This window comes from Pleurodeles waltl, chromosome 1_2, assembly GCF_031143425.1.
Source record: "Pleurodeles waltl isolate 20211129_DDA chromosome 1_2, aPleWal1.hap1.20221129, whole genome shotgun sequence".
In the NCBI taxonomy this organism is placed as follows: domain Eukaryota; kingdom Metazoa; phylum Chordata; class Amphibia; order Caudata; family Salamandridae; genus Pleurodeles; species Pleurodeles waltl.
Window position 1 is genome coordinate 84,681,945 of NC_090437.1, and position 27,943 is coordinate 84,709,887.

Here is a 27,943-nt window from a genome sequence, read left to right on the forward strand (position 1 = left end):
CAGGGCTGCTGCGGAGGCTGGAGGTTTTTGGGGCTGTCTCTGGTCTCAGAGTTAACAGAAAGAAGTTCCTTTTAGGGTCCCTTCGCGGAGTTCCTTCTGCTGATCTCCCTAGAGCAGGCCTTCGAAGGGAGGTTGAGAGTTTCCGGTACTTGGGTATTTGGGTCACTCACTCAAAGGCTGCACATGATAAACATAATGTTGAGCGAGTTGTGGCTGGCCTGGAATGCTCGGTCTCCTTTTGGAACAGGTTGCCTCTCTCTCTCTCTGATGGGCAGGGCTGCAGTGGCTAAAATGGTGTTCTTTCCACAGTGCCTATACTTGGTTCAGAACTCTGTTTCCATTGGCTACCCGGCTCTTTCGTAGTTTGGATAGTCTGTTGATCTCTCTGGTGTGGGCCGGTAGGCGCAGTGGGGTGGTGCTGCAGAATGACCTTGAAGGGGAGGGTTGGCAATACCCAATATCAGACACTACTATGACACAGCACATTTGCAAAATGCTGCCATGTGATTGACGGACACTGATAACTGGGAGAAGAGGCTGTATGCAGGACTGTGTGACGGGCGGTCATTGGTGCACATACTGATGTCGGGGGTAGATCTGACCCTGCTGCTGCCCCCTACCTGATCAGGACTACCACTGGGGTTTGGGAGCAGGTAGTTAAGCATGTACTCAGACGAGCCCCTTCTGATAGGGAAATTAAGTTGTGGGACTTGGCCCCATTTCGGGATATGGAGAGGCTAATGTTGGTCGAGGCGTGGAGGTTTTGAGATGGTGGGGGACCGCTACTCTAATGGAGTTTTTTTCTCTTTTACTGACGCCCAAGATGCGTTTGATCTGGGTCCTGGACAATTTCTAAAATACATGAAAATTGAGAATGTAGCACGTGAGATTTGGAGTAGTTTTCCGGTCGCCCCTGAAGCCTCATCGGTGATGAACAGTCTGATTAATTAGGGCAATGGAACTCATTTGATTGCTCAGTTCTACAAGGCACTGCAGGTGGACCAACCAGGCGTGGTCAGTGTGGGGTGTAAGGCTTGAGAGTCAGACTTGGGGGAGCCCATAGCAGATGCTGATTGGGATTTGGCTCTTTCTTTGGTGCGTACTGTGTCCTGCAACCACAGGTTTAAGCTGCTACATTTTAATTTTGTGCTTAGAACTTATTTCACTCCCCGTCGGCTAAACAGGATTGACCCGAACCGTAGAGTGTGCTGTCCGAGGTGTGGTGAGCTTGGTGCTTCCTTCCTTCATTTGGCTTGGACCTGTGGGCCAGTGTATGACTTTTGGCAGGAAGTGGTAGCAGCAACTGAGGAGGCCACGGGTTTGAGGTGAGGGCTCTGCCGTTGACCTGTGTTTTCGGAGTAGTGCGGAGGCTGTGCGGTCAGGGGGTTCCATACAAATTGCCACAGCTTGCGCTGGTGCTTGCCAAGCGTGGAGTAGCAATCAGATGGATGAGCTCCCGGACCCCGGTGGTCTCTAGCTGGCTAAGGGATCTGCTGGAATGGGGTGTAGCTGAGGAGCAGCATATGCGCTTGACAAGAAGAGATGAGAAGGCACTCGTTGATGTATCAGCTTGGGGGACTTTGTTGGAACGGTTCACTGGTGGGGAGGACACGGGATCTGGAAGTAGCATCGGGGACGAGGGGTTGGGGGCATTCGCTGAATCCTCTGCACAGGGGGTGGCCAACTATGGTGTCGACACGTTCCTATATGCATAAGCTATTTAATGACTGGTCTCACAATGTCTTGGGTAGAGATGGAGGGACTGTGGGCTATGTCTGTACTGTGGTTGTGCCTCATACAGGACTTGATTCCGGTGATACATGGCCCTCTGATGCCCCTCTGTAGTAATGATGTATTGTCTTGTTATTATCTGTACTGTATGTATGTTCTTGTTGGTTTACTTTACTAAAACTCAATAAAAACAGTTAAAAAAACAAGGTTACAGGGACATTATTGTTGGCTCACATTTTAAATGTATACTTGGAGTTATCTCAAGTAACTATAACTCATGCCCTAAGGTAACTATAACTCGCGCACCCACCATACAGTTATTTTGTCATAAAATGTCAATGCAAATATTACATTGACATTATCAATGACCTTATCAAAGATATGAGTGGCGTAATTTGTGGGCTAACTAGCTGTGCATGGCAAGGGCGCGAGTTATAGTTTCCTTAGGGCACGCGTTATAGTTAAAGTTATCTCAAGTAACTATAACAGGTGAATTTCTATGGTTCTGTACATTTAAAATGTGGGCCTAAATATAACGTCCCTGTAACCTTTGGTTTTTAAGTGAATTTCTATGTTTTTAAAAAATTCTATTTCCAACTAGAACATCCCTGTAACCTTTGTTTTTTATCAGTGAATTTCTATAGCATTTTTTTTAAAGCAAATTAATTTTCATTACTATACGTAAATCTAACCAACGTCATGCATAGCCTTCGACACTGCGCGGCAGCAGCTGGCCACGGGGCCTGGCCTTCAGCCGACCCCTTATAACCACCTAAGCTTGCACCGCGCAGGGCCTTTGGCCTACCACGGGAGGGCTGGCCACAGGGCCTGACCTGCGGCCACACCCTGCGGCCAACCCCCATAACCACCCAACCCTGACAGAGAGAGAGAAAATGAGAGAGAGAGAAATTTAGGCTTCAAAAAATGTTTTTGTCAATTAAAAAAGACTGACGTCACCTTTCAGTATGTAACTTAAACATTTATAGTTGAAAAGGAAGTAAAGCACAAAATGACCACAGACTTGCCAAGACTAGAACCCTTAACCTTTAGTGATCAATTCTGAGACCTTAACCACTATGCTACATGTGACTCCTTACTATGCAGTGTCCAGACTTAACTATGACATTCAACCCACAGATTTTGAGGAGGAAAAGTCTTCAATGTTCCATTACTAGGAACGGTTAACAATCAAAACACTAGAAAATAAACAGACACACTGCCAAGCGATACTAGGATTTGAACCCTCAGCCAACTGAGTGACCGCACAAGACCTTGACCATTAGACCACAAGTGACTCTGTTCTGCTCTGCATCTAAACATAACTATAACATTTTAATCAAACATCTTGCAACTCTGACTCTTTGAAGTCACTGTATGAAGATACCATTCCAATAACAAATGATCTCTCTCTTCCATCCCTTTATTGGATGAAAGAGAGAGAGAGAGAGAGAGAGAGTGACAAGACCGCAGGGAGAGCCTGAAGGCCTCCATGGCCCTAGCTGGCTCCCCATGTCCTGCGGGAGCCAGCACTGCTCCCACAAGCAGGGAGCTGCTTTAAATAGAACACATACTTATTTGTGTGCAGGTAAACAGATAAAAGCTTCCCCTTCTGCAAGTGACAGCTGTTTGACAGCTCTCACTTGCAGAAAGTGAAGTGTCTACTGTGAGTTGGTGGGAGCTGTCAGAGCAAACAGCTATGTCCAGGGGGTGGGCACCCCAGGACATAGCAGGAGTCAGCCATGGTGGGGTCAGCGGTCCCCTGGGCCATCTATGGCTTCTAGTGGGGGGGCCACATGGCCTCTCTCCAACATAAAATAGCCCCGGGGCTGTGGCAGGCCACGCAGCCCACTGCTTTGTATTTCGGTAAAGCCCCAGGGAGGTGGTGGCTCCCGGGGTTGTTTGGGGGAGGGGGCTGAGGAGGCACGATCCCCCTGCATTGTATTTGACTAAAACCCCAGAGAGATGGCAGTCCCCCGGGGCTGCGGGGGGTGCACTCCTAATACACAAAACTGATTGTATGACCCGTGAGGTGCCACACAGCCCCCGCATATAGTGTCACATTGGCCCCAGGGAGGTGGCTGTCCCTGGGACTGCGGGGAGGCATGCAGGACCCCCCATACATAAATATTTTAACCCAGAGGTGGAAGTCCCCGGGGCATAAAACTGCCCTAGGAGGGGGGGCCCCGTACACTCCCACCTTAAATTTTACATATCCCTGGGATCGGGCCCACCCCCGGGCTTCTTAAATATTTCTTAATTCTCAATTTTTCCTACAAATTTGCAAGGATGTCGCGAAATCGCTGCCCATGTTTTTCTCTTTTTTTTAAGTGTTTTTTTTATCCCTGGTAGGGTCCTTCTGGGTCTCCATCACTAGAGTTAAGGGGGTGAGGGGGTCTCTACCCTGGCCCCTTTTCTTATTTTTTTTAAAAACTTTTTTTGTGGAACTCGGGTCCCAAGATGGCTGCCAACACTTCCTGGTTGAAGTGTTGGCAGCCAATCAGAGCTCTGCAAATCTCTGCAGGAGCTTGTTATTATTTGTGAAGTTGCCTCGGCCACAGATATACAAAATTTTGATTTCTTTAAATTTCTCAATAACTACAGAACGGATTTCCAGCACATAACTGAACACGTAATCTGCGTATCGAAAGCTACCTTATTGTCAAATGTGGTGTAATTCCGTCCAGCAATTTGGGCTGTGGTTATGCTCAAAATTCTATGGCAATTAACACAGGAAATGTACTTTTTTTTTACCCCCCCATTTATTTGGCCCCCACTTGATGGATAACCTAGAAACTTTCTGTGTGCAACAAGAATCAACTGTACTCTCTTTTTGGAAAAGTTAGTGAAGATTCGTCAAACGGTGCCAAAGATGTAGACAAGTCAAAAAATGCTTTTTCAATGGAAACATGGTCCTAAACTATAACTACGTACTGGTGACCACCAGTAGGTTATATATCTTATATATATATATATATATATATATATATATATATATATATATCTATATCTATATCTATATATATATATAGAGAGAGAGAGAGATAGATAGATAGATAGATAGATAGATAGATAGATAGATAGATAGATAGATAGATAGATATATCTATAAAACCTACTGGCAGTCGCCAGTAAGCAGTTATAGTTAGGACCATGTTTCCTTAGGAAACGCACTGTGATGGCGAAAGCGTGAGTTATAGTCACTTTAGGGCATGAGTTTTAGTTACTTGAAAAAACTCTATCACTGCTGAATTTTGTATGTGTAAATTCAGAACCTAATTGTAACGTCCCTGTAACCTTTGTTGTTTTTCAGTGATTTTTTTTTTTTTTTAAACTAAAAAAAATAACGGCTCAAGGGGCATTATAGTTATGTTCAGATTTTACATGCACAGAATCACAGAAATTCAACTTTTATAGTTAGAGTTATTTCAAGTAACTATAACTACTGTGCTAAGGCAACTATGCCCTCGCCATGCACAGTTTTCTCATCAATAATTTTACTGCACGCCACAGTAATATTGTCAATGATGTCATAGAAGATGCCATGAGTGATGTAATCTCTGGGGTAATTAGCAGTGCATCGCAATGGTGCGAGTTATAGTTACCTTAAGGCATGACTTAAAGTTATAGTTGCTATCTTTGTTTTTTTATCCATTTGATCACTTCATTATATGTTCCAGTTGGGAGAGGATGTGGCATTACGGTCAGAGTTGCAAACTTTGAAACTCAGGAACCAGGTTTGAGTTTCGCATCAGCTCCACATCCTGTGATTCTGGGCAAATTAATGAATCTCCACATGCCTAAAACCAAAATGAATGTGCCCTTGTGCAACGTAACTGATTCTCATGTCAAGCAATCCGATACCTTTGGGTCAAGTCGGCGCAATATAAAACTGCAAGTAAACAAAACAATTAAGTGTTTTGCACACTTCTGTCACTGGGCTAAACATGGGATACATTTGGGTGGTAGTTGTTCTACATTTGGGCTCTGTTTTCTCGGGTGACCATCTTGGGAGACTTATTTGTTATGAAGCTCCTGATTTTCCTCTTTTACTGCAGCATCCTCGCTAGAAAATGCTCTTAGATTTCCACTTTGATTCCATCAAGATGGTGTTCAGATGTGCCACACTTTTGGCATAAATTCAGAATCTTAGCATCTACTTGGCCATTAGAACGCTGTGGTAACACTGCTGATTACCAGTGAGTTAACTGGCGGTCAGTGTTGAAAATGCATGTTTCAGTCTGCATGTCAGATTGTTTTGTTTTAATGAAACAGAAGAGGAAGATATTTGAGAGCTTACTTAAAACATGCCCTAATTTTTTTCTAAACCACAAACCATCATTTCTATGACAAAATGAACCCCCTCTTGTTGTTCCTTTCTAAATGAAATGTTTTAAGTGTTCCCAGATTGATTCAATCAAGATGGCTTCAGTTGTGCCACACTTTTCTCATATAGACGGTTAGCGCTCTAGTTGTTCTTTAGAACACTCTGGGAGGCAGCCGCAGAGCACAAGGGAATAAACTGAGGGGCTGCTCTTGCTGGAAGTTCAACAGGAAGATATTTTAGAACTCACTTAAAATGTGTCCTAATGTTTCTTTCTACAGCACTAACCATAATTTGTATGACAAAATGAACTGCTTTATTTTGTTTGTTTCTAAATTAAGTGTTTAAAATGTTACCAGTTTTATTCAATCAAGATGGTTTCAGGTGTGCCACACATTTATCATAAGTAGGACTGTTAGCGCTCTAGTTCTTTAGAACAGTCTTGGAGGCTGCAGTAGAACACTGCTGTAGTCCTGTCTAAAGACCCTATGGGAAAATGCATGGAGAAAATGCGTTTTGGGCCCCCCCCATTTTTCTCGCCCCCTGCTTTTGATCACCTCAAAACTTTTAACAAAGCAGCCAAAGTGAGTGGCAAACTAGTTTTAAAAATGTTGTAGATTCCTCAAACTGTGACAAAGTTATCATTAAAACAAAAAACGCTTTTCCTATGGAAACTAGGTCCTAACTGTAACTACCTATTGGCAGTATATATGTACCAATAGATAAAGTTGTATGGTAATGATTGCCTTGCCTTTTCTGTGTGAACTTGCTCTATAATGTTACTCTTGAACTAAGTTGACAACCTTTTATGCTCAGATGGAGATACATCCTGAAACCATGTCCACTACATCAGTATATTTATATGTGAAAACCGTGCAACCTCTGTTGAATTTGTTATGTAGAGCTGGAACTTACAACTGTGGAACTTTGACAGAAATGCAGATTTCTCTGCCATAGTACGCAACCCCTTAGTTGAGGAAGGTGGTGTTTCTAAGGCAATGCACAGGAGAAAGCAAAATATATGCACTTATAATTGTCTTCAATGTCTTATCTGCAGTTCCAAATTAATACTGACACTGATTCTGCATATTTGGCGCAATAAGCTTTGGAAATGGGATAAGAAGTGTACAAGAAGTGAAGTCTGCACAACAGACCAAATACTATGAAAATCCAAAGTAACCTTATGCCTGCGGATCTTCTGCACTTTTACTGCTGGAGAAATAAGGCGCAGGTCAGGGAAGTTATAAAAAACAGTTTCTCTTTGTGCATGCATGGAAGAAGTTTGTGAAATATGTAAAAAGTGGCCATTTCAGCAAGCAGTACCAATTATGGCTAAAAATGTAGGGTTTTTCTAAGTTATTTAGGTGTCAGGCACATTGTGACTTTCAACATAAAGAATAGATAGTATTAAAAAATATATGCCCTTTTACTGAATGTGAGCATTTCGGTCATACATCCTATTCCTCAATTATTTTGCCATGCTTTATGGGACTTACTGCATACACCTATTAGAAATGTGTCTAAATTGTGGATTATAAATTTGGAGTATATTTTTGAGTAAAGTTACTTTAAGTAGCTGAATTATAAAACAAACTATAATATATATTTTAAGGTTCATGTAATACATGGGAAAATGCAATCCTTGTATAAAAACATGTCTCTCATTTTCTTTTTTCAGTCAGGTTGGGACATCTTTTGTCACTGTAATAAGAAAATGAAATTGATGCTCAACTGTTATTTTATTTTGCGCTGAAGGGCCAATAAAAGAAAAACAGAACTGTGATTTAAGTTTCAACACCTTTTTACGTATACCATATTGCGTGTTTAATTTAATACTACAGACTCTGATTTTATTTGTCATGTCTGCAATCATACTATCGTTTTTATATTAAAGAGCAGAAAACCAAACATTTAAGTAGTTTATGGAAAGAAAGATGGTGTCTCCCTGCAGAACATTATGAAGACATTTTCAAGCACCTCTGAGTTGGGACTTTATATAGGAATTCAGCCTTCGGTCTCCTTCCTGTATATGGTCAAAGAACTGGTAGGTGACTTGCAATATCCTTATAATGTATGGCAGGGGTACTCTATCCCATATAGTAAGCTATTCCTTAAAGTTGAGTAGTGCTTCTACCATTAACCTGAAGAGAGGGGGACCTGGGAGACATAATATGTTCTGTACATGAACACATCAAAATATACATTACAAAAGACGAATGTTGAATTTCAAAATATGCACGTACAATTTCTTGAAAAAGCAAATTAAAGTAATGAATCTTTCAAATAGTGAAAATAATGTTATATACTATAATAATAATATATAATAATGCTATATACTGTCCACTACACATTTCCTGACTGCTGGTGAAACAAGGCTTTTCACTTCGAGATCTCCATTTGCTTACTGGGAAGGAGTATACCAGCAGATCAATGGAGAAAGTGACATTGAAAGACATCCACAGTACCATACACTTAACACGTAATAACCTGTGGACTTTAACTTAACCTGGCAATTTAACCCTACAACACTAGAGGCTGCAGCATGGAGGAAATCCCTCACATGTCCATGGTGACACGGAATGCCATACAAGAAAGCAAGGCAGTCAACAAAGTCTGAGGGCAATGTGGGGCCTATGAACATCATATTTAAATGTAAAAGGGAAAACAGCAAATAAAGAAAGATAACAGACTGCCCCCATGGAACAGACAAGTCCCAGCAACATTAGTCTTTGATCAGTAATATTTAACAAACTCCAGGGTTGCTGCAGGCTGTACTAGGATCAATGCAACGAATTATGCAGTAAAGTTTTACATTTCATGATAGTTGTGCAGGCAAAGTTGGATTGCGCTCTTTGGTTTCAGGTGGTTCCTTCAAGCCTCCGATGCAGGAGGCAAGGGGCAGAAGTGCTCGGTTTGAAAGATCCGGGTCTGCGAGTCGACTGCATGGCCACCACATTGCCTAATGCTTCCCTATGGTCACAGCCAGTTTGCCTGCCAGCTTCAATGTAACATAGCATTTCCATTTTACCGATCTGAGGCATTTTTTGCATTTCATCTTAGCTTGCTGTCCACAGCTGTATGTATGGCTGCCAGAGGCATTAACCAGATTCTGCTCTGCCCCCTGCCCCAGTACCCCCACCAGCCATGGCTGCTTTGGAGCACTGGTCTGCTTCCCGATGGCTGATTACATCTCAGCAGTACCAATGGACTCATTCCTTTCCCTCAGGCCTGTTTGTGCCTGGATTCTTTTCTGATTGTTTTCAAACAGCCAGGTCTCTCCTTGGGCTGCTAGCCACCTTGCATCCTATCCTGACCAGTTGATGCCTACATCCCATAATTACGGTTTTCTGTCTTCTACATACATTTTTGTAGATTGCTTTCCTTTTGGCTGTGTTCTCACCATGTCCCGAAGATGGCCCCGGTTAAACAAACCTGTCTATAACCATGGGCGCCGTGTGGTTCCCACGGAATGATCAAATGTAATGTTGTATGATCAATGCAGCCTATGGTTTATGTCGAACGCTTCGTCTCGTTTGCATATAAAGGTATCTGAACAGCACGTATCACAATTAGCACTGTGGTGGCACAATAAAAGCACTGCCCCTTAATCATATGTCATCACTTGACTAATAACAACATATTGGTATTTTGATTATTTATTCAGCTGTAAGGTCTTTATTTTATTTAATGTATTTTGTTTTGTATTGAAGGCTTACCGGCTAGAAATGTTAGTGGTAACTTTTTGTCTAATACAACAGTTTGTATACCGTTTCTGTTTTCTGAAATACCTTATTTTACCACCGCGCTCTCCCACTAGTACTGCAGACTGGACAGTGTCCCACAACTTTCGTTACCTCACCAGCCATTTTTCTGAGAGAAAAGGGAAATGCCTAAGATGTTTTCCTTCTTGATAAATGAACTGCTACAGAAATTAACACCAAATGAATTGCCTACTAATGTGACACTTTCACATCACACACGCAAAGAAACCTTTTGTGATGAGTGCTATTTTCTTTTGCTATTTAAGTGTGCTTTGTGGTTTAGACTTCAGTAATGACTCTGAAAGTCTGATGACTGTGACTTTGACCATTGAGGTTAACTTAGCTTCAGCCATGTAACAGGGGGCGGCTGTTCGAGTTATTATACAAAGTGCTCAGTGAACTGCTAATTCAACGCCTGCTCTGGGAACAGGTCGCATTATGAGTGCAACAGACACCTTTCACAATATTCACCCGGAGCCAGAGTAGCGCTGTGTGCTACCACTCCTATCAGTAAAGCGTACCTTCGCACCGCAGCGCAGAGCTCTCTTCCAGGTGCTTCCTGCAGACGCTGCAGAACTTCTTCTTGTAATGTCCTGGCTGTCGAAAACAATGCGCAACCGGCACCTGCAAAAGGAAACAGATGAAGATGTTTGGTTTATATTTACTGCTCTACACATATTGGTTTTCATTATAGAGTTTGACAAAAGATGATCAATGCAAGCAATGTGTGCTGAGAAATTGGGTGATCTGCTCAACTTGATCAAACATCTTCAGGTCCTTCGAGCTAGGGACACCAAAAGGAAGGTTCATGCCAGGCATGTCCCCTTTCCAGACAAGTTGGTGCGCCTGCCTGAAGCACGCAATTCAGTGGCACCCTTAGAAAATAATCCAGATGGCACCCTTTCCAGGAAACAGTGACCTCGTAAGGAAAGCCCAGTCGTACACAATCGCCATAGTTGCCCCAGGAAACAATTCATTTAAAGATGACTATATTGGCTTCCAAACATTTCATTTTTCTTCTCCCAACTATTAAGCTGAAAAAGGTAAAGCCTGAGAATATTTTGGCGTCGGTACAGTTGGAAACACTGATAAATTGGAAGTCAAGGCACTCATGAATCAAAAACAATTACATAAGATGTGTTTAGTGTCCATAGAATCCTGATCGAGAATTACGTTGTGAGACCGGAAATCGTGAAAAAAGGAATCATCAATTTATTCTTGAAAGACAGAATACATCACAGTGATGAAAGAACAGTCCTTAAGGTCAACACATCCGTTACCATAGCATCCGAAACGTAATCAGGTAACAAAACGCCGAAAGATAGATTACATCACAGTGATGGAAGAACAATCAATAAGGTCAACACATCCGTGACCATAGCATCCGAAAGGTAATCAAGTAACAAAACGCCAACACGTGTTTCGTCTTATGAGATATAAATCTCCAAGACTTCATCAGGGCTGAGCTAAAAATCGATAATTAATCAGTAATGGGACTCCTGAGCCATCCCAGGAATCTGAAACTCGTGGTACCTTGGATAGATAGAGGTAGAAATATAGTCGAGAAATCTGTACCACCGAGAATCCTAATTCAAAACGAAAAAAGTAGAGGACGGGAGACCGCGTTCAGATAATTGCGCGGCGTCCCGTAGTGTCCGGACCATTCCTGGGATGGCTCAGGAGTCCCATTACTGATTAATTATCGATTTTTAGCTCAGCCCTGATGAAGTCTTGGAGATTTATATCTCATAAGACAAAAGGCTCCCTGAAGGCCTCTAGATGTATATGTCCTAGATATATATTTTATAATTTTATTTAAGTCAAAAAGTCATGAGACAGACAAGAGGATCCCTGTGAAATATGTTTTTATACCACTGCATTTTGTGCAATAAAACATGTAATTAAGATAGATACAGATACTTAGACAGATAGACAGACAGACAGAGTGATATGCCGTGCCCGTTTAAATAAATGTGTCCTACTAACAGGTTATTATGGTGCAACGGTAGAATTCCATACTGTTACCACAGTACCATGAAATTGGCATGATAAATAAACTTTATTGCCCCACAGATTACATGTTACAACGAATTTACACAGGAAACTAACTTGTGATTTTCCTTTCTGTACAACCTTAACCGATTGCATTCTGATTTTCGTTAAACATCTCATTCTAAACTAATAAAAATGAATAAATGCAGCGGCATAAATCATTGTTGAGGGTGAGAAGGTGCTTAAAGACCTAATCGAGGTTTGTCTCTTGTGAGCTATGTATGTGTGTATATGGTGTTTATATAGCGTGTACACAGCCGGAAGGATCAAAGATAAGCATAAAGTCAATGAGTGCTAGGAGAGGTGGCTGGTTTGTGAAGAGTTACTGCATTGTGATGTAATGTTCTTTAAAGATGTGAGTCTTGAACTCTTTGCTAAATTATGGCCCCCTTCTCACATTAAGAAATGTTAAGACCTCAGTAAGAACCCTCATTTGGCATAAGTTAACATTCTTATAACTCCCTAGCATATGGTACTAAAGGTACTCAGGTTCTGTAGGTTAATGTGTCCACTCAGGGCTGCGGCATTGATTATGCCACCCTGAGTGTGATAAACTACAAAAAGGCTCCCAGAAGACGCTGCACGCTGAAAAAGCGGTTTTAAACTGCTAGTTCGACTTTGCCATTTAAACCAACAGCAAATCCCACACTTCACTTAACTATATATATATGTCTCCCCTAAAGAAGGCCTATCAAGCTGTAAGGCAAGGAGCTCTATATTAAGTGGTACATATATTTCCTTATGTCTTAACAGTAAAACAAAACTCAATCTGACTTTTTTTTGCTGATGAAAAGGCTAGTAGCCCCACTGGCCAGTACAGAGTAACAGGCTGAAACCTTATCCTGGCTTACTTCTGATTGAGACTAATAAGGTTGTTATGTCACAGCATCAAATTAATAGTGGCATTAAACCCAACTTGATGTCCAAGCCAAATGTATTGTTACTGCTAACGCAAAGCAACTTTCAGAAAGTTGTCACTCTGTTGCCCAGTTTATCCAGAGGTCATTCTTGCTGGCCACTAGAGGGCCTTCTGGCCTACTGGGGAGTCGTGTGAACGGCTTGCCAGCCCAAGAACAATAGAGGCCTACTGCATAGGTTAGTGTCACCTATCCCTCTCACAGGAAGCCACAAAGGGTGTAGTCCCAAAGGCGAGCTTCAAAGAAGAGGCTGCCTTTGATAGGCAAATGGCACTACACTCAAAAGGGGCTGCCCCTTTGTTCAGGCAGACAGGCTGATGGTAGGAACAAAGAGGGGAAACAAGTTGCCTAACAATTTTTTCCATGGGTATGTAGCCTACGGGTAGCCATACCTTTAGGGTGGGCTACCAAGGTCTCTACACCAAGAGAGGAGTTCAGACATCTTGAGAGAGTGCACAATAGTGCACTTCAGGAATGGTAGGATGCCACACATAACAAAGTCGTCATAAGCGGGAGGGAACCTGGAAGGCAAATGGCTAGTGACCGCTTCATCCCCCCAAGGCACTTTCTAGGCATGAATATGGCACCTCTGGTACCCTGAACCAAAAAAGGACTGCTCTTCTGACTCCTGGATCTGGAAAGAGAGGCTGCATAACCATTGGACTAGACCTGCTGCTCTTTGGTCTAGCAAAGAGAAGACTGTGCCTGGTCATGGAAAAGAGACTTGTGAGCCCCAGAAAGAAAAGGTTAACTCCAAGAGTCAGGCGGCCAACTCCCTGGTCCAGCAATAGGGCCATAAAAGCTGAAGTATCCCTCTCTCACTGGCTAGTAGCTCCTTTGACCGAATCGCAGTTAACCGCCAATGTGCAAGTGCTCAAAAGGTGAACCTGAGTCTGGCAGACCTGGGAGAGTCATCAAAGTGCAGATTGGTTACCAAAGATGGACACTAGTCCACACCAAAGTTTACTGCTGGACTTGCTGCAACTGGAGACCGGTAGCTAAGCCATAACTGGAATTCTGTTGGACCAAAAAGAACTTTGAAGGACATTGACCCCTGCGGCCAAATTCACTCCACATAAACCGTGGACTGGGGAACAACTCCAGGAAGATTCATGTCAACCACACAGCACCCAATCTCTTAGCACCCTCAGAATCCTGTATCCCCAGCATCAGGTCCACTAAATTCAAGTCTAAGGTGGTCCTTGCTTAAAGTGAAATTGGACTCAAGACATGGGTTGGTGATCAAGTATCTGTCAAAATACTCCTAAATGGCACCCTTGACCTTCTCCCTGTTGGAACTGATTGCCCAACCCAGGCCAAAGTAGCCAAACACAACTTTTTAAAATGTTTCAAAAGTTTCCAAATTTTACCGTTACCAAAAATCCTAAATCTTTTAAATCAGGATCCTCTTCTCATCCCGGTCTCCCTCTGTTCTAGCTCTGGGAGTAGACGTCATTAACCTTATTATAAACTCATTGATTAATAAGTCTTTGGCTACAGCTACGGTTCCATCCTGCTGGGAGCAGGCTAAAATTCTACCCCTTCCAAAAAATCCTAGTGTGGACCCGATGTCCCAGGCAATTATAGGCCCATCTCACTACTGCCTGCACCATCGATACTGTTGGAAAAGTTTGTGAATTAACAACTCTATAATTATATTGAGGCAAACAAGCTATTGCACCCCAGTCAGTCAGGTTTCAGGCAAAAGTTCAGTACGGCGACCCCCCCTTTGGAAGTCTCTGAACTGATTAAAGGCCCCATCGAAGCGGGTGGAAAAGCTGTCCTGGTATTGTCAGACCTGTCAGTAGCATTTTACATGGTCCCGCACTCCAGGCTGCTTGCCCGCTTTCAGGAGATAGAAGACAGAAATGGAGTATCTAGTTGGATCTGGTGTGCGCCCTCTCCAAGTAGGGACCCTCACTCTAGTCAGAGTAAGGGAGCCACACAGCTAAGATAACCCCTGCCCACCCCCTTCGTAGTTGTCTCAAGCAGTCAGGCTTATCACAGAGGCAATGTGTAAAGTATTTGTACACACAAACACACACACACACACACACACACACACACACACACACAGTACTATAGTGAAAATGCCACAAAAGTACTCCACACCAGTTTAGAAAAATAACCAATATGCACAACAAGACCAAAATGACAAAAATCCAACAAACAGAAGCAAAGATATAACTTTGTTTTCAGTTCAGGTAGTTTTATTATTTGTATGCACAGGGAAAGAACATAAATACAAAAAAGATAATACAAGCATATGCAGTACACTCCAGTCTTCCTCAAGAAAGGTAACGGAAAGAGCAATACAACGGTACATCACATAATACTGTGTTTATCTTACACAATGGTTGCAAGGTAATTCCTGTTACAAGTGATGAGAAAGAGAAAAAAAAGAAGAGATAAACAGTAATGACTGTAATTGTGCCTGGCCGGTGATGGGTCTCAGGGCTGATACAGTCCCGACAGAACCATACATCCAAATAGAGTGCACTGCAGTGTCGAGATCATTGATCCAAAGAAAAAAAGAAATAACGATTGAGGTAAACAGAAATAGAGCAAAAGGGAGGGAGAGAGATAAGGAGATTAAGGAAGGAAAGGAAAGGATGGCTACGCTTGGCTGATATAGTCTATCTACATGATGTAACACCGGGCTAAACCCTAGTTGTTGTGGGGGGGGGGGGGTGGAGGGAGTGGTGGATTGTATCAAGGGGGTTTGTTCTCCTGAAAGTATTTATCGAGTGCATCCCAAAGGCACTTTGGGTTCGAGGAGCCAGGGAAATTAGAATATGGTGTGCTATCAGCGCTCCTCATTGAGCATAATAGGTTCCACCACTTATCATAGGCAGTGACAGATGTTGATTTTCAATCAGAGAGAACTGTTTTTCTTCCAAGGGATAGGAGGAGGTCCACCAAGGATATGTGAGTCTAAGGTCGGAACATGGGGATTAGAATGGAAACCTGGGGCAGCTGTGAGAAAGTCAATTTCCATTGGAATCTTTCTGTGATGAAATGGTAGATCCTGGATTTTCGTCCAAAATGAGAATGTCATCTTGCATGTGAAAAGCATGTGAAAGAAGATCCCTTGTGTCTTCCCCAGCATGAGGGAGAGTCCTTTAGTCCAAGTTTGTGTAGTATAGCTGGGGTCCAGTAAATTTTATGAACAGACCAGAACTTGGCTTGTGCTATGGCAGGAGTGATTTTGGAGTCCACAGAGGATTTCCAGAACTTTTGCCAAGTTGTTTTATTAAGGTGTAAGGTGTTGGGCAAATGGATGTATGAATCCCATTTTTTAAATAAATAATCTCAAGGATTCTCCATTGTATGTACTGAGGAGTTTATATAGGAGGGAAGCCTTTTGGCCTCTCTTTTTGAGGGTGTTTAACAGGGTGGGACATCTGGTTCATGCGGGGGTTTCAGTTTACTTAGTATATCTCTGATACATAAAAATATGCAGGAGTCAATATTAGGTAAACTGAAGTTTGTTTGTAGAGTAGAGAAGGGAATAGGATTGGATCATGAACCTAGATTATGTAAAGAGTTTATTCCTTTATTGGCCCAGGTGGTCCATAATAGGGTCTTCCCATTGAGTTTAATCTTACGGTTAAATCATAAGGAGGCAATGATCGAGCCCTGTAATTGGTTTGTTAGGCATTTATCGAGTAGGAGAAGTGAGGACGTCGTGTACAGATTTGTCTGGAGTGTTCTAACAGGAACTTCAACAGATTGTGAATGGTGAGAATGGAGCTAAGGGGTACGGGTGCGGTAAGACCAGACTCAACATTGAGCCATGCAGGTGGATTTGGTTCAAGCGGTCTCAACCCCAGGAGCCTTGGGAAATCAGGAATGCTCTTTGATTTAAGGGGTAATCTGGGATATTTATACCATGGCCACATTTATTTCTCTTCAAATATTTCATTTAGATTCATGCTTTTTTCTTTTTCCAAATGAGGTCAGAGATGGCAATATCCACTGCCTTGAAAAAGGAGAAGGATAATGACACTGGGAGCATGATGGAGATTAAATTAATCTGAGGTGCTACCATCCTTTTTACCGTACTCACACAATGCCACCACTTGATGTTTTTTGGGGACCATGTGGTGAGAAGATCTTTGATTTTGAGTAAAGTTTTTGTTCCTTGAGAACAACTGATTGAGGTCAGAGGAGAACTAATTCCCAAATATTTATTGGCTGTCGGTTGCCATTTTAGCCCAAGATTACTGATAACTGCGGGTGTACAGTGTAAATTCAGTGAGAATACTTCTGTTTTATCTTTATTGAGGGAATACCCCGGTACCTGCGAGTATCTACCTATCCCAGAAACTATTATTGGGATGGACTGGGAAGCGTTCTCAGTGAATAATAAGACATCATCAGCATAAGCAGCCACTAAATGGTTGTGCTGAGGCAGATACCTGTGATTGCAGCGTTATCTCTGAAAGCTGAGAGCAGGGGTTCAATTACCAAGAGAAAGAGTAGGGAGGACAACAGGCAACTTTGGCGAGTGCCTTGTGAGAAATTAAAGGAGTTGGATAGATCACCATTAACCCTCAATCTTAAATTTCAGGTTCAAGTAGAGAGCCATAATCATCTGTATGAAGTCCTCGCCAAGATGGGATTTGTGTAGAGTAGCACATAGAAAAGGCCAGGAAACCTTGTCAAATGCCTTCTCTGCGTAAAGAGCCAAGGCCGCCATTGGGGAGTGTATTAGTTAGTCCAGGACGTGGCAGAATGTTCAGATGGTGTCTGTTGCGAGTTTGCCTTTGAGGAAGTCAGTTTGTGAATTTAGGTTTAATTGTTGGATTACCAATTTGAGTTGATGAGCAACACTTTTTGCGTAAATGTTATAGTCAATATTAATAAGAGAGATCAGGCTATATTTTTTAACATTGAGATGGTCTTTCCCTTCTTTAGGTATCACTACAATGGTAGCTTCACTGGCGGACCCTGATATAAGGACTGTGGAGGCATATTAGTGGAACACCGTGAGGAAGGGATCTATCACCTTGTTAGAGAGCAATTTATAACATTTGGCTGTGTAGCCATCTGGGCCACCAGCCTTCCCAATTTTGAGGGAACCTATGGGCGCTGATATCTCTTTTCCTGCGATGGATTTGTTGAGCTAAAGAATCTTGCATTGATAGCCGGGGGCGTTCATAAGAGTTGAGAAATTCATTAATTTTCAAGCGAAAAGAGGCTGCGTTATAATGGTATAATTCCTCCTATTTTAGATAGTTACCTAGAGCTTTACCGGGTTTGTTATTGTTACAAAGCCTGCTCACTTTGATTACATCCATCCACTTTTGGGATGTCAGACTCAGTATTGTATTGTATTCATATTGTTCTGAGCGTAATTTGGGAAGGAGTGAGGAGCCTTTAGAATGTCTGAGCTTCTGTTTACGTTTTTGAATAGAACGTTACATTCGAAATCCAAAGACTCAGTGACTAGTCTCTCACCAACACATCCTTGGCAACACATCTCATAGGCATGTGCACAGTTACCACAAACAAAGATGTAAAACGAGAAACAGAGTCGGGAGCTGGCGGTCCACAAAAATAGCCAACAACTCTGGCCAATAACAAACCCGGTAAAGCTCTAGCCAACAACTCTGGCCAATAACAAACCCGGTAAAGCTCTAGCCAACAACTCTGGCCAATAACAAACCCGGTAAAGCTCTAGCCAACAACTCTGGTCTCAAAATACTGAGTTAATTTTAATTAATCAACAGCACGACAGGTTCGCAATTTTAACAAATAGGCACCTAAAGTTTAAATGGAGATTTTAAGCTCGTTTTTCTTTTTTACTATAAACACTTTACAGCAGGCCATAAAAAGTAATTTTAAGCTTATCCATGTTTGATCAACACTTTTTAGGGCTGAATGCAATAAATCGTTTGTCGCAAAAATGCCTTTTAAGGTGTTTATGTTTAAACTGATGCACTTTATGGTGGGAAAATGTGATTTTGTTTGTTTGTTATGTTTAACCTATGCACTTTATGGTTGGAAACAACCACATTAATTTACATTTAACAGAATAAGGCGTTTCAAGTCCTTGAGTTGATTAGCAATATTTTTATTTTTAAAGAGGCTATTTGGATCAACTTCCCTCTCAGTGTTGATTTGAGTGCCTCCCAGCGGATTATGGAGGATGTGTCATTTGGAAGAATGCCCTTGAGAAAGTTTTCTATGGTTTTTTCAACCTCTTTTAGGCTAGAGGGATCATTGAGGAGAGTGTCATTGAGACGTCAGTGGCAAGGAGGTGGTGTGGGGTTGTTAAGTATTAATTGGATTGAAGCAAAAGTGTGGTCGGAGATCACGATGGGTTCAATTTTAGGTGATTGGGAGAAGTGAAACCTCTCCAAAATTCAAATGCATTGTCATTTGAGCACAGATGTTTACCACAAAGAACTCCAGCTCATTTGTTGTCATTTTAGAGACAAGCCACCTACCTAATTGATCACGAGTATGTAAAATAACTGATATACCTGATTTGTTTTAGACCAGCTTGATCAACCCATGTTTCTTCTGTGGGGCCGGAGAGATACCTGTGTCAGCAATCCATGGGCTGTAAAATTTAGCATCATGGTGGATTTCATGTGCGTCTTGTAAGAGGATAATGTCCCCTTTCAATTTATTACCATAATCAACTATACCTCTGCATTTAACTGGCTTATTCACCACCTTCATGTTTAGTGTAATTTGGGGTTTATAAAGTCATAAGTGGATGGTATCAGAGGACTGAATTTTCTGTTGCGCCGACGGTAAGAGGTGTTGTGAGACTTCTTGTTGTGTGTGCACCTCCATGGTGGACCTTAAATAATGGTAGGTCCAGTGTCCCAGAGTGTGTCTGGTGCTGATGTTGAAGGATGTGTAAAAGCAAGTTGCTCAGGTAGCCAGTCATGAGAATAAAGAATACCAGGGGAGAGATGAGAAGGATGTGAGATTAGAGTGGCAGAGAGAAGAGGAAAGACCAATGTAACCACATTTACCATAACAGCAGCAAATAAATTAACAAAATCAAGAAAAACAACGCAACCCCACGTTACCCATCCTCCACCCCATCCATGGAATGCGCGCAAGACACATTCTCTCACCCATGTTCTAACCAGGACACACTGGGCCACGGGTTGGCCTGTCCCAATCTAGCTTGGAGGCTACCCAGCCTTGCAAGGAGTGTAGTAACCGAAGCTAAAACTCTGGCATCTCGCTAGAGAAGACCCCAGCTAAATTAAGGCTGTGGTAAGGAATGCAATAAAATTGAATGCTCACATGTAGAATTTAGGGTAGACTAATGTTCTCCTGGACATACTGCTCTAAGGAGTAGAATTTACACATATGTGGTTCAGTTGTGTTAAATGCAGGTGTCTTAACAGGCAGAATCAGGGCAAAGGCTGAGAGAAAAAGTCAAGCGTCTGGGTGGGATTGATGGTGAATTGACAGCATGATGTATTGAAGGATTCCAATGAAGTGGACATCCTGAACTAAAGAAACGTTTTTAGGAGAATACAGAGGAGGACAGTAGGTGTATCATTAGGGAAGGTCTTCAACGTGATGCCAAAGGTCAACATAGAAATCAACTATATACATCAAACTTAATGCTCCATGTAACAGGTAATTTCCATGTGTAGATTATCAACAGCAAGGATAACCACATTAACATAATGGGATACATATCATGGAGAGTATCATAAATCGTAAGGCAAGAGAGATGTAAAGTCACCATAAGCATACTTTTAGAGGTATGCCAAAAAAACATGTCTCAATGAGAACCAATGCATTCAGAGTAGATGTGGATATGCTAATACTCATTACCTAGAGTTGTGAGGTTTTTAATAACAGGTCGATCGGCTGATGCAAACAGCAATAGTGAAATCTCTTATAAGGTTGCATAATCAGGAGGCCAGCATACTGTATTGAGCCTTAGTAATAGTCTAAGGGTCTGGCATTAGCAGCTAATCAATAACAATTATACAAACAGAGTACAGTGGTCTTCCGTAACCTACCGAGCTGAATCAGGTGTAGGATTTGGTCTGCAGGTCGGATACTTCGAGGGCCGACAAGATCAGAGATGGCAAGGTGAAGAAGCAGTATCCTGGTGCAGTGGTGGACATGGTGCAACGTAATGAGCCCATCGTTCAGACACACCAGGATTATAAGGAGTACATTATAGAAGATTACTAATTGTTCCTGTCTGATGGGATGTAAGAGTCAAGACATTTTTGTGGATCCGTGAAGATCAGAGTACTGCATGATAAACAATCCTAAATTTTGCTGGTTCTGTGAATCCATAGGGTATATTGTGTTCTCTCAGGGAAGGGGGTAGGGCTATGAAGCTTTTTATAGTTGCAACAGGGCTTTTTGAGTAGTCCTGCACAATGTTGATTTTGAAATCATTCCAAACAATATGCTGAGCCTTCCTCATGTGAGCAAGAATGATTTCGGAGTGATGGTATTGCCCTAGGACATGGGTTAGGAGTGTTAGAACAAGGTTTTCCCATCGGTACATAATGTGAACGTTCAATTTCAAATTCTCTGTTGAATTTGATTCCCAGAACACGGGGTAGCCAGGCTTGCAAAAACTCGACACATGAGTTGGTGTCATCTACTTTTTCTGGTATTCCTAAAATGTGCAGATTGCCTCTGCTATTTTGATCTTCCAATTTAATCATGTGCTTCATAAGGAATCCAATCCTCTTGAGGGCTGAGTCTAATTTGGATTTCTAATTTTATGTAGCATCTTTTAGTACACTAATTCTGGTTTCTGCTTCTGAGCTCTTGTTTGACATGTTCTTAAAGTCGTTCTTTAGTGCTTGGATGTCAAGGTCCAAAGCATCCGTGTTAGCACTTTTGCTTTGTGCAAGTTTGTGTAAAGTATTGAGGCGCTGCAATATCATGTCCATATAAATGCTTAAGTATGTTTTTGATTTCACAGGGGAATCTGGGAGCAGCAGATCCCCTTTAGTCTGCTTTAATGAGGAATTGCCTTCTCTGGGTTTTTGGGTTCCTTACTCCTGTGTTCAGCCATTACGCAGACGTTTGGAGCATACGGCAATTATTGCATGCTATAATAGCTGGTAGGGTCTTGTTCCGATGTATGTTTGTTGCTGTTTACAGTGGTATCAAATTTATGATGGTAGCGCTATTCAGGCAGCCACTGCAGGTGAGGACGCCATCTTTTTTTTCTCCTTTGGGTAGTCATCACTTGCTGTTATAATTTAGCTCGCACATCAAGACTTGGCAAAAACTGATCCAGGATATCGTAGGTAAGGCCACATGTGGGGCCATCAACATTCATTTCCAATGTGTGGTTCACAACCTAGACAGATAGGGGTCCAGCAGCTAGCACAGAATTTATATCTGGGATCACCACTGGTCATAGAGTACAGGCCATAGTACTCGTGGTTTGACCGATTAAGTGGCATACGCTGGTTCCACACCATGGACTGCCTCATTGCTGTGTTGGGCGTCCCCCTGAATAGCAATAAAAGAGCACCTTAGTCTAACTTGCCATATCCGGTATGTGCCCCTGTGCCATTCAAGTAGTTGGTGCCCCCTCCTGCCATAGATGTGGGTGAGGCTGTATTTGATGCAATAGTCATGTATTCTGTTTTTTATAAGCCCCAAAGGGGGATTAGGTGCTCCCATATGACTGTGCTATGATTAACCGAGCGCTCAAAGTACATCGCCAGGCCTCGCTGTTTCCTTCCTCGCTGTTGGTAAAGAAGCAGGAGTGGAGTAAGACAGAAACGAACCTGCACCAACGCTGTAGGTGGCTTCTCCAATACCAGTTATAGAGGGTAAATCATGTAGCGAAGCATTGGCTGTATGAGGCATGGGCTGTATGGGCTATGTACCACTTACAAAAGCTGGTTGCGAGTTTCAGCAAGGAATCTTGATTGCTCTGCTATGAGCGGAGCAGGCAAATGCTGCTGGGAACCGCCATGTTGTCTCCTACGATGTACACGAGGGCCGGGCGCAATCTGGGTCAGTCTTGGCATGCAGAGGCACCTCCTTGCTCTATGGCAATCTCCTTTGCTATAACAGTCATTTGCATCAGTGCTTAGGTTGTTTGGTGCCCTAAATATGAGCCAGAGTGCTAAGGATGCAGGGATGGGAGCAGAGCAGCCCGGTTAAGCCACCATCTTGCTTGGGCCCAAGCCACGCCCCCAAGATTTCACTTTCTAAAGGTTTAAATGAGGTGAGGTGCTGAAAAAGCAAATGTGTAAGGGAGGTGATGCGTCACTTCTTTCCTGCAGGTGAGGCAATGTGTCAGTTCCTTACTGGAAGGGGAGGTGGATGCGTCAACGTTTTCCTCACAGGAAAGGTGATGCATTGATTTCCCGACACACAGTCTTGGTTCCTTACTGCGGTGTGGGATCCATGAGAAATTGATCCCCATGAACGATGCATGGAAAACGTGCTGTCAGACGCAATGATGGTGAAACAGGCACTGCGTCCATTCTGCAGCTGCTGCGTTGACTTTTTAACCGCGAGGCAGGTACTCCGTTGATTCTGTAGACGATGCGTCGATTTTTCAGCTGCAGAGCATTGGTGTGTGGATTGTCGCCTTCAGGTAACCATCTTACACTTCCAAGGGCCTAGGGACTGGAGTAGGCACCACTTGGCAAGTCAGGACTCAGCAGAAGAGTCCAGGCACTGGCAGATGAAGTCTCTGATGTAACAGGAGGAAAGCTCAGTTTAAGCCCTTGAAGAACCTTGGAAAGCAGGATGTAGAAAGCAAAGTCCAGTCCTTTTACTCCCAGGACAGAAGCATCAGGCATGCAGTCCCTCCTACAGCATCAAGCTCTTCGTCCTGGCAGAATGTCCTCAGTCCAGAAGTGTTCTAACTATGTGGCGTCAGAGGTCCAGTACCTATACATTTTGGTCTTTGGAGTAGGCAAAATTTAAAGAGAAGTCTCTGCAGAGCACAAGACCCTGCCCTTTCCTGCCCTGGCCCAGACACAGTCCGGGGGTTAGAGACTGCTTTTTGTCAGGACAGGCACAGCCCTATTAAAGGTGCAGGTGTCAGCTGCTCCCACCACTGTAGCTAAGGAAGACCATCATCCTGGTGATGGGTCATCAAGATAAGCAGGGCACACTTCAGCTCCCTTTGTGTGACTATCTAAAAGTGGCATTTTCAAACTTACATTACACTTACTACTCATGTGGGTGTCACACTCAGGGTTGCAGCCCCATTCATAGCGTTTGATTTACAGGCCCTGGGCACACCTAATGCACTTTAGTAGGGACTTACTAGTACATTAAATATGCCAATCATGGAGAAACCAATTGCCAAAGCAATTTAGACAGAGAACACTTGCACTTTAGCTCTGGTCAGCAGTGGTAAAGTGCCCAGAGTCCTAAAGCCAGCAAAAACAAAATGCAGAATACAGTCAAAAATAGGAGGTCAGGGGCAAAAGGTTTGGGAATAACCCTGCAAAAAGGACCATTTCCAACAATAGGCATTAGAGACAATGCCTGGAACTGGTTGAAATCCTTCCTTGAAGACATGGGTCACGAAGTTATGTCATGTTAAAATGATTTCTAAAGCACACGGCTGCCCCAGAAGGTGCCTCCTGGTGCTAGTCACAGGTATGATATGGCAGCAAGACACCAAGTGAAAGTGTCATCTAAGCTGGAAAACAGCCAGATTTTCAGCTGTTTTCAGAATTGTAAGTGATCTTGAAACTTCCTGAGGTTGGGTGGCAAAGTCTTCCATAAGACTGGGGCTAAGACACAAAAGGAACAGCCTCCCATTCTGGCTCTGCTATACCAGGGGTGCAGGCCAGGTTTAAATCAGTGACGCCGAGTGCTATAGGGGGCCTGTAGAAATTCATCAGGGTGGCTAGGCTGGGTAATCCTTGCTTATACAAGATTTTGTGGGAGAGGCACATAGCCTTCAATTTAGTGCTCTTTCCAATAGGTAGCCAGTGAAGCTTAACCAGAAGATGGGATGCAGAGCTGAATTTAGGGAGTGAATTTAGGAAGGGAAAAGTGAAGTCTTGTGGCGGCATTCTGGACAACTTGCAAGCTGTTCAGAACAGATTGTTGGAATACCACAAAAAGGATAAAGTTTGGCTAACCTTTTATTCTTCAGGCAGCAGAAGTGTATCAGTAGGGGTATCTCAGGGATCGGCCCTTAGCCCCACAATGTTCAGTGTTTAAATGACTCCCTTTCGTGACTTGGTCGAGCCTCTGGGGCCAAGATAATCTCATATGCTGATGACATTCAGATTGCATTTTCCTTTGGGAAAGGCGAGCCAATAGATCTGGATGCTATCAAAACCTGTTTCTCTGCTGTCTTTAGTTGGATGAATCTCAACCAACTTAAGTGCAATACCCAAAAGACTGTGGTTCTCAGCATTGGACACTCTATTAACCTTACCATGGACGTTCACTGGCCGGAAGGGGTCTCCCCGTCCAAAGTGCAAGTTGAAGCAGTAAAAAAAAAAAATTGATGTTCAAATCTGATAAACATATGTCTTTTCATAACGAAGTCAAAATGGTAGTAGGCATATGTTTTTATATTCTGTGTATGGCAAAGAAAGTTTTGCACTTCCTCTCAGTTCCAGTTAGGCTCACAGGGGTTCTGCCCTTGATCATATCCAGGCTGGACTATGCCAATGCTCTACATGCTGGCCTGCCAATGCTCTACATGCTGGCCTGCCACAGTATTTGGTAAGGAAGCTACAAATGGTCCAGTATGCAGCTGCTCCGCTTGTTCTCAGCCTCCCTAGATGGGAGCTTGTCTCCCCACATCTGTGAAATTGGCATTCCATGAAAAAGTGTAGTCTATTTAAAACCCTTCTCTTGATGCATGGAGCTCTTTATCATTCTGGGCCTGGCTATCACCTTCCAGGACTCTTGGCTATACTCCTCAGAAAAACCTGTGTTCCTCAAATAACTATCTGGCTGCGGTTCCAAGTGCCTGTCTTGCTAAAGCCGGAGTGTGGTCCTTTTCCCTGCTGGAGCTGGTGGGCTGGAATACGCTCCCGTTGGATCATCGCCATAAGGTAGATGAAGGATCCTTATGGAAAAAAACTTAAAACGTGGCTTTTTGCTGAGTAGCCTACAATGCTTTCTCTTCTTTCCCTTACACAACACACCGCTCCGGGACACTCTTTTGCGTAGCTATGCGCTTAAGAAATCCCTTTTCAGCAGCATCATATTCTTTTGCTTGCACTTTGTACTCAAAAGCTGAGGTTTACGTTTGACTTAAAAATTTATATCTCCACAACCCTAGAGTGGATTTTGCTCCTTTTGATGTCTAAAAATTCATTTAAAAAAAATATATTTTTATAAATTGGTGTCAGATTTCTCTTGAGTTGTGTGACTTTCTTATTATGTTATCTGGTGTTTCTAAATGTTTTACACTAGTTCCTTTGTTTAACCCTTGCTGCTTGAAGCCACAGCTACACTGGCTTGAGCAGGAGGTTTTACAAACTAGCCTGACTAGATTCAACCAAGATGGTTTTGTGAGTGTATTACATGGTGAGGTCTCACAACCACATACACTACAATCCTCACAACATATATAATGATACTGCGTGCCTCTGCAGTTGTGAGCACAGGCATGCAGGCTTCTTGCATCAGAAACACAAAATTTAATTGAATTCATGTTGAAGAACTAGACAGCCTTTTTTAGAAAATTAGAACCACTGCTCTCAAAATGTATGAGTCTTGCTTGGATGACTGAGTAGTTTCAGATGGTATTCAGACAGGACTAACAGGATTAGGTGTTCTATTTTTAAAGCAGCAGGGGAGGTCTTGGCTGAATATGCACAAAGCTGCATTTTGGTTCTGTTTTTGATTTCTGTTTGGCCAAGGCTAGTTTGCAGAGTTGATAGATTAAGGAGTTAGTAACATGGATGATTAACTTATTAATGGAAAGAGGTAATCCAAATTGGCTACGATGTAGGACAGAGCAGTAAGCCCTTCTATTAATATGTCAGTTCTGAAAAAAGGCATGTGTGGGAGTTATTTCACAAAATAGAGTAATTTGGAAAAGGCATCAGCTGTGACCACAGCTTTGGCATCTTATACTTTAGATTTGAGTGGAGTACAATACGGAGGTAGAAGAGGGACTTGTGTCATGCAAGCACAGTATCTGTTTCTAGTTGTGCATGTTTCGGCCTTCACTGATTAAGAAACAGGGAGATAGAGATAGGACTACAGATGACAATGTCACACTGAAGAAGTAGGCCTTCAATGGACTTCTGCATTCATGTTTTTGTGCATTATTAACGAGAGCAGAATGTGGTTTTAAATTTGATTACACATGTACACAGTGATATAGTACCATTGTCTTTAAAACACGTTTCTAATGATGTATGTTTTTTACCCGTGTTAACTAGGCATCAGTTGGGCACACCAGCCATGGTTTATATACTTATTTTCTCCCTTGTATTCCCCCTGCCCATTTCATAGTTTATTTCTGCAGCACATGGTCAAACAGAGTCACAATTGTTTCTTTCCCGTATCATTGTTTTTGCTGTTCTTGCTGTGCCCAGCTCGGTCACAAAACTGTAAATTGTACCAGGGTCCTTCCGCTAACTCAATGCACCCTATTCAGTCATAATAGCTTGCTGTTGTTCATGTATCTTATTTGTTCAACTATCTCTGGATAGCACGGAGTGGACAGAATCAATATTTATGTAGTGGTGTAATGCTTAAGCGCTAAGACAATATGAAGCTTAATAACACTATGCTCTTATTTGCAGAGAATGTAACATAGTCATACCACGATGATTGTCCAGGGTTTGTGATTTCCTATGCAAAAATAATGTATATAAACCCTAGGAACTGGGGTTGAGCCAGAGACTTTTCTTGTGGCATATTGATGATGTCCATCTTTTTATTTTGCTCCCCACTTGGGACTTAATATACTTTTTTCTTTTGCACTTCTCTGTAATGTTCTATTTGCTGAGAGCTTTCAAGGCAATTATCCTGTACCTAACCTTTCCGATTTTTGTAATAAAACTCAAACTCTCAGCAGATCTAGAACTCTGTTATTGAGTGGGCCCTTTTACTTAATTGACTGTATTTTGTATATTTTGATACATTGGGTAGACCTTTACTTGGGACACATCGCCTCATGAAACTGAGGATTAACACCATCTCTGACTCAATGAACTGTGGGCATTCTGTTGAGGTAA

General features: G+C 42.6%; 1 protein-coding gene across 1 annotated transcript in view; it reads right to left on the reverse strand.

The window, feature by feature from the left end:
* Positions 1-27,943, reverse strand: part of DGKQ (diacylglycerol kinase theta) — an 848,589-nt gene that overhangs the window by 402,277 nt on the left and 418,369 nt on the right. The window contains exon 3 of the mRNA XM_069236577.1: positions 10,335-10,437. Coding sequence (XP_069092678.1) covers positions 10,335-10,437 — 103 coding nt within the window. The remainder of the gene's footprint in view (positions 1-10,334; positions 10,438-27,943) is intronic.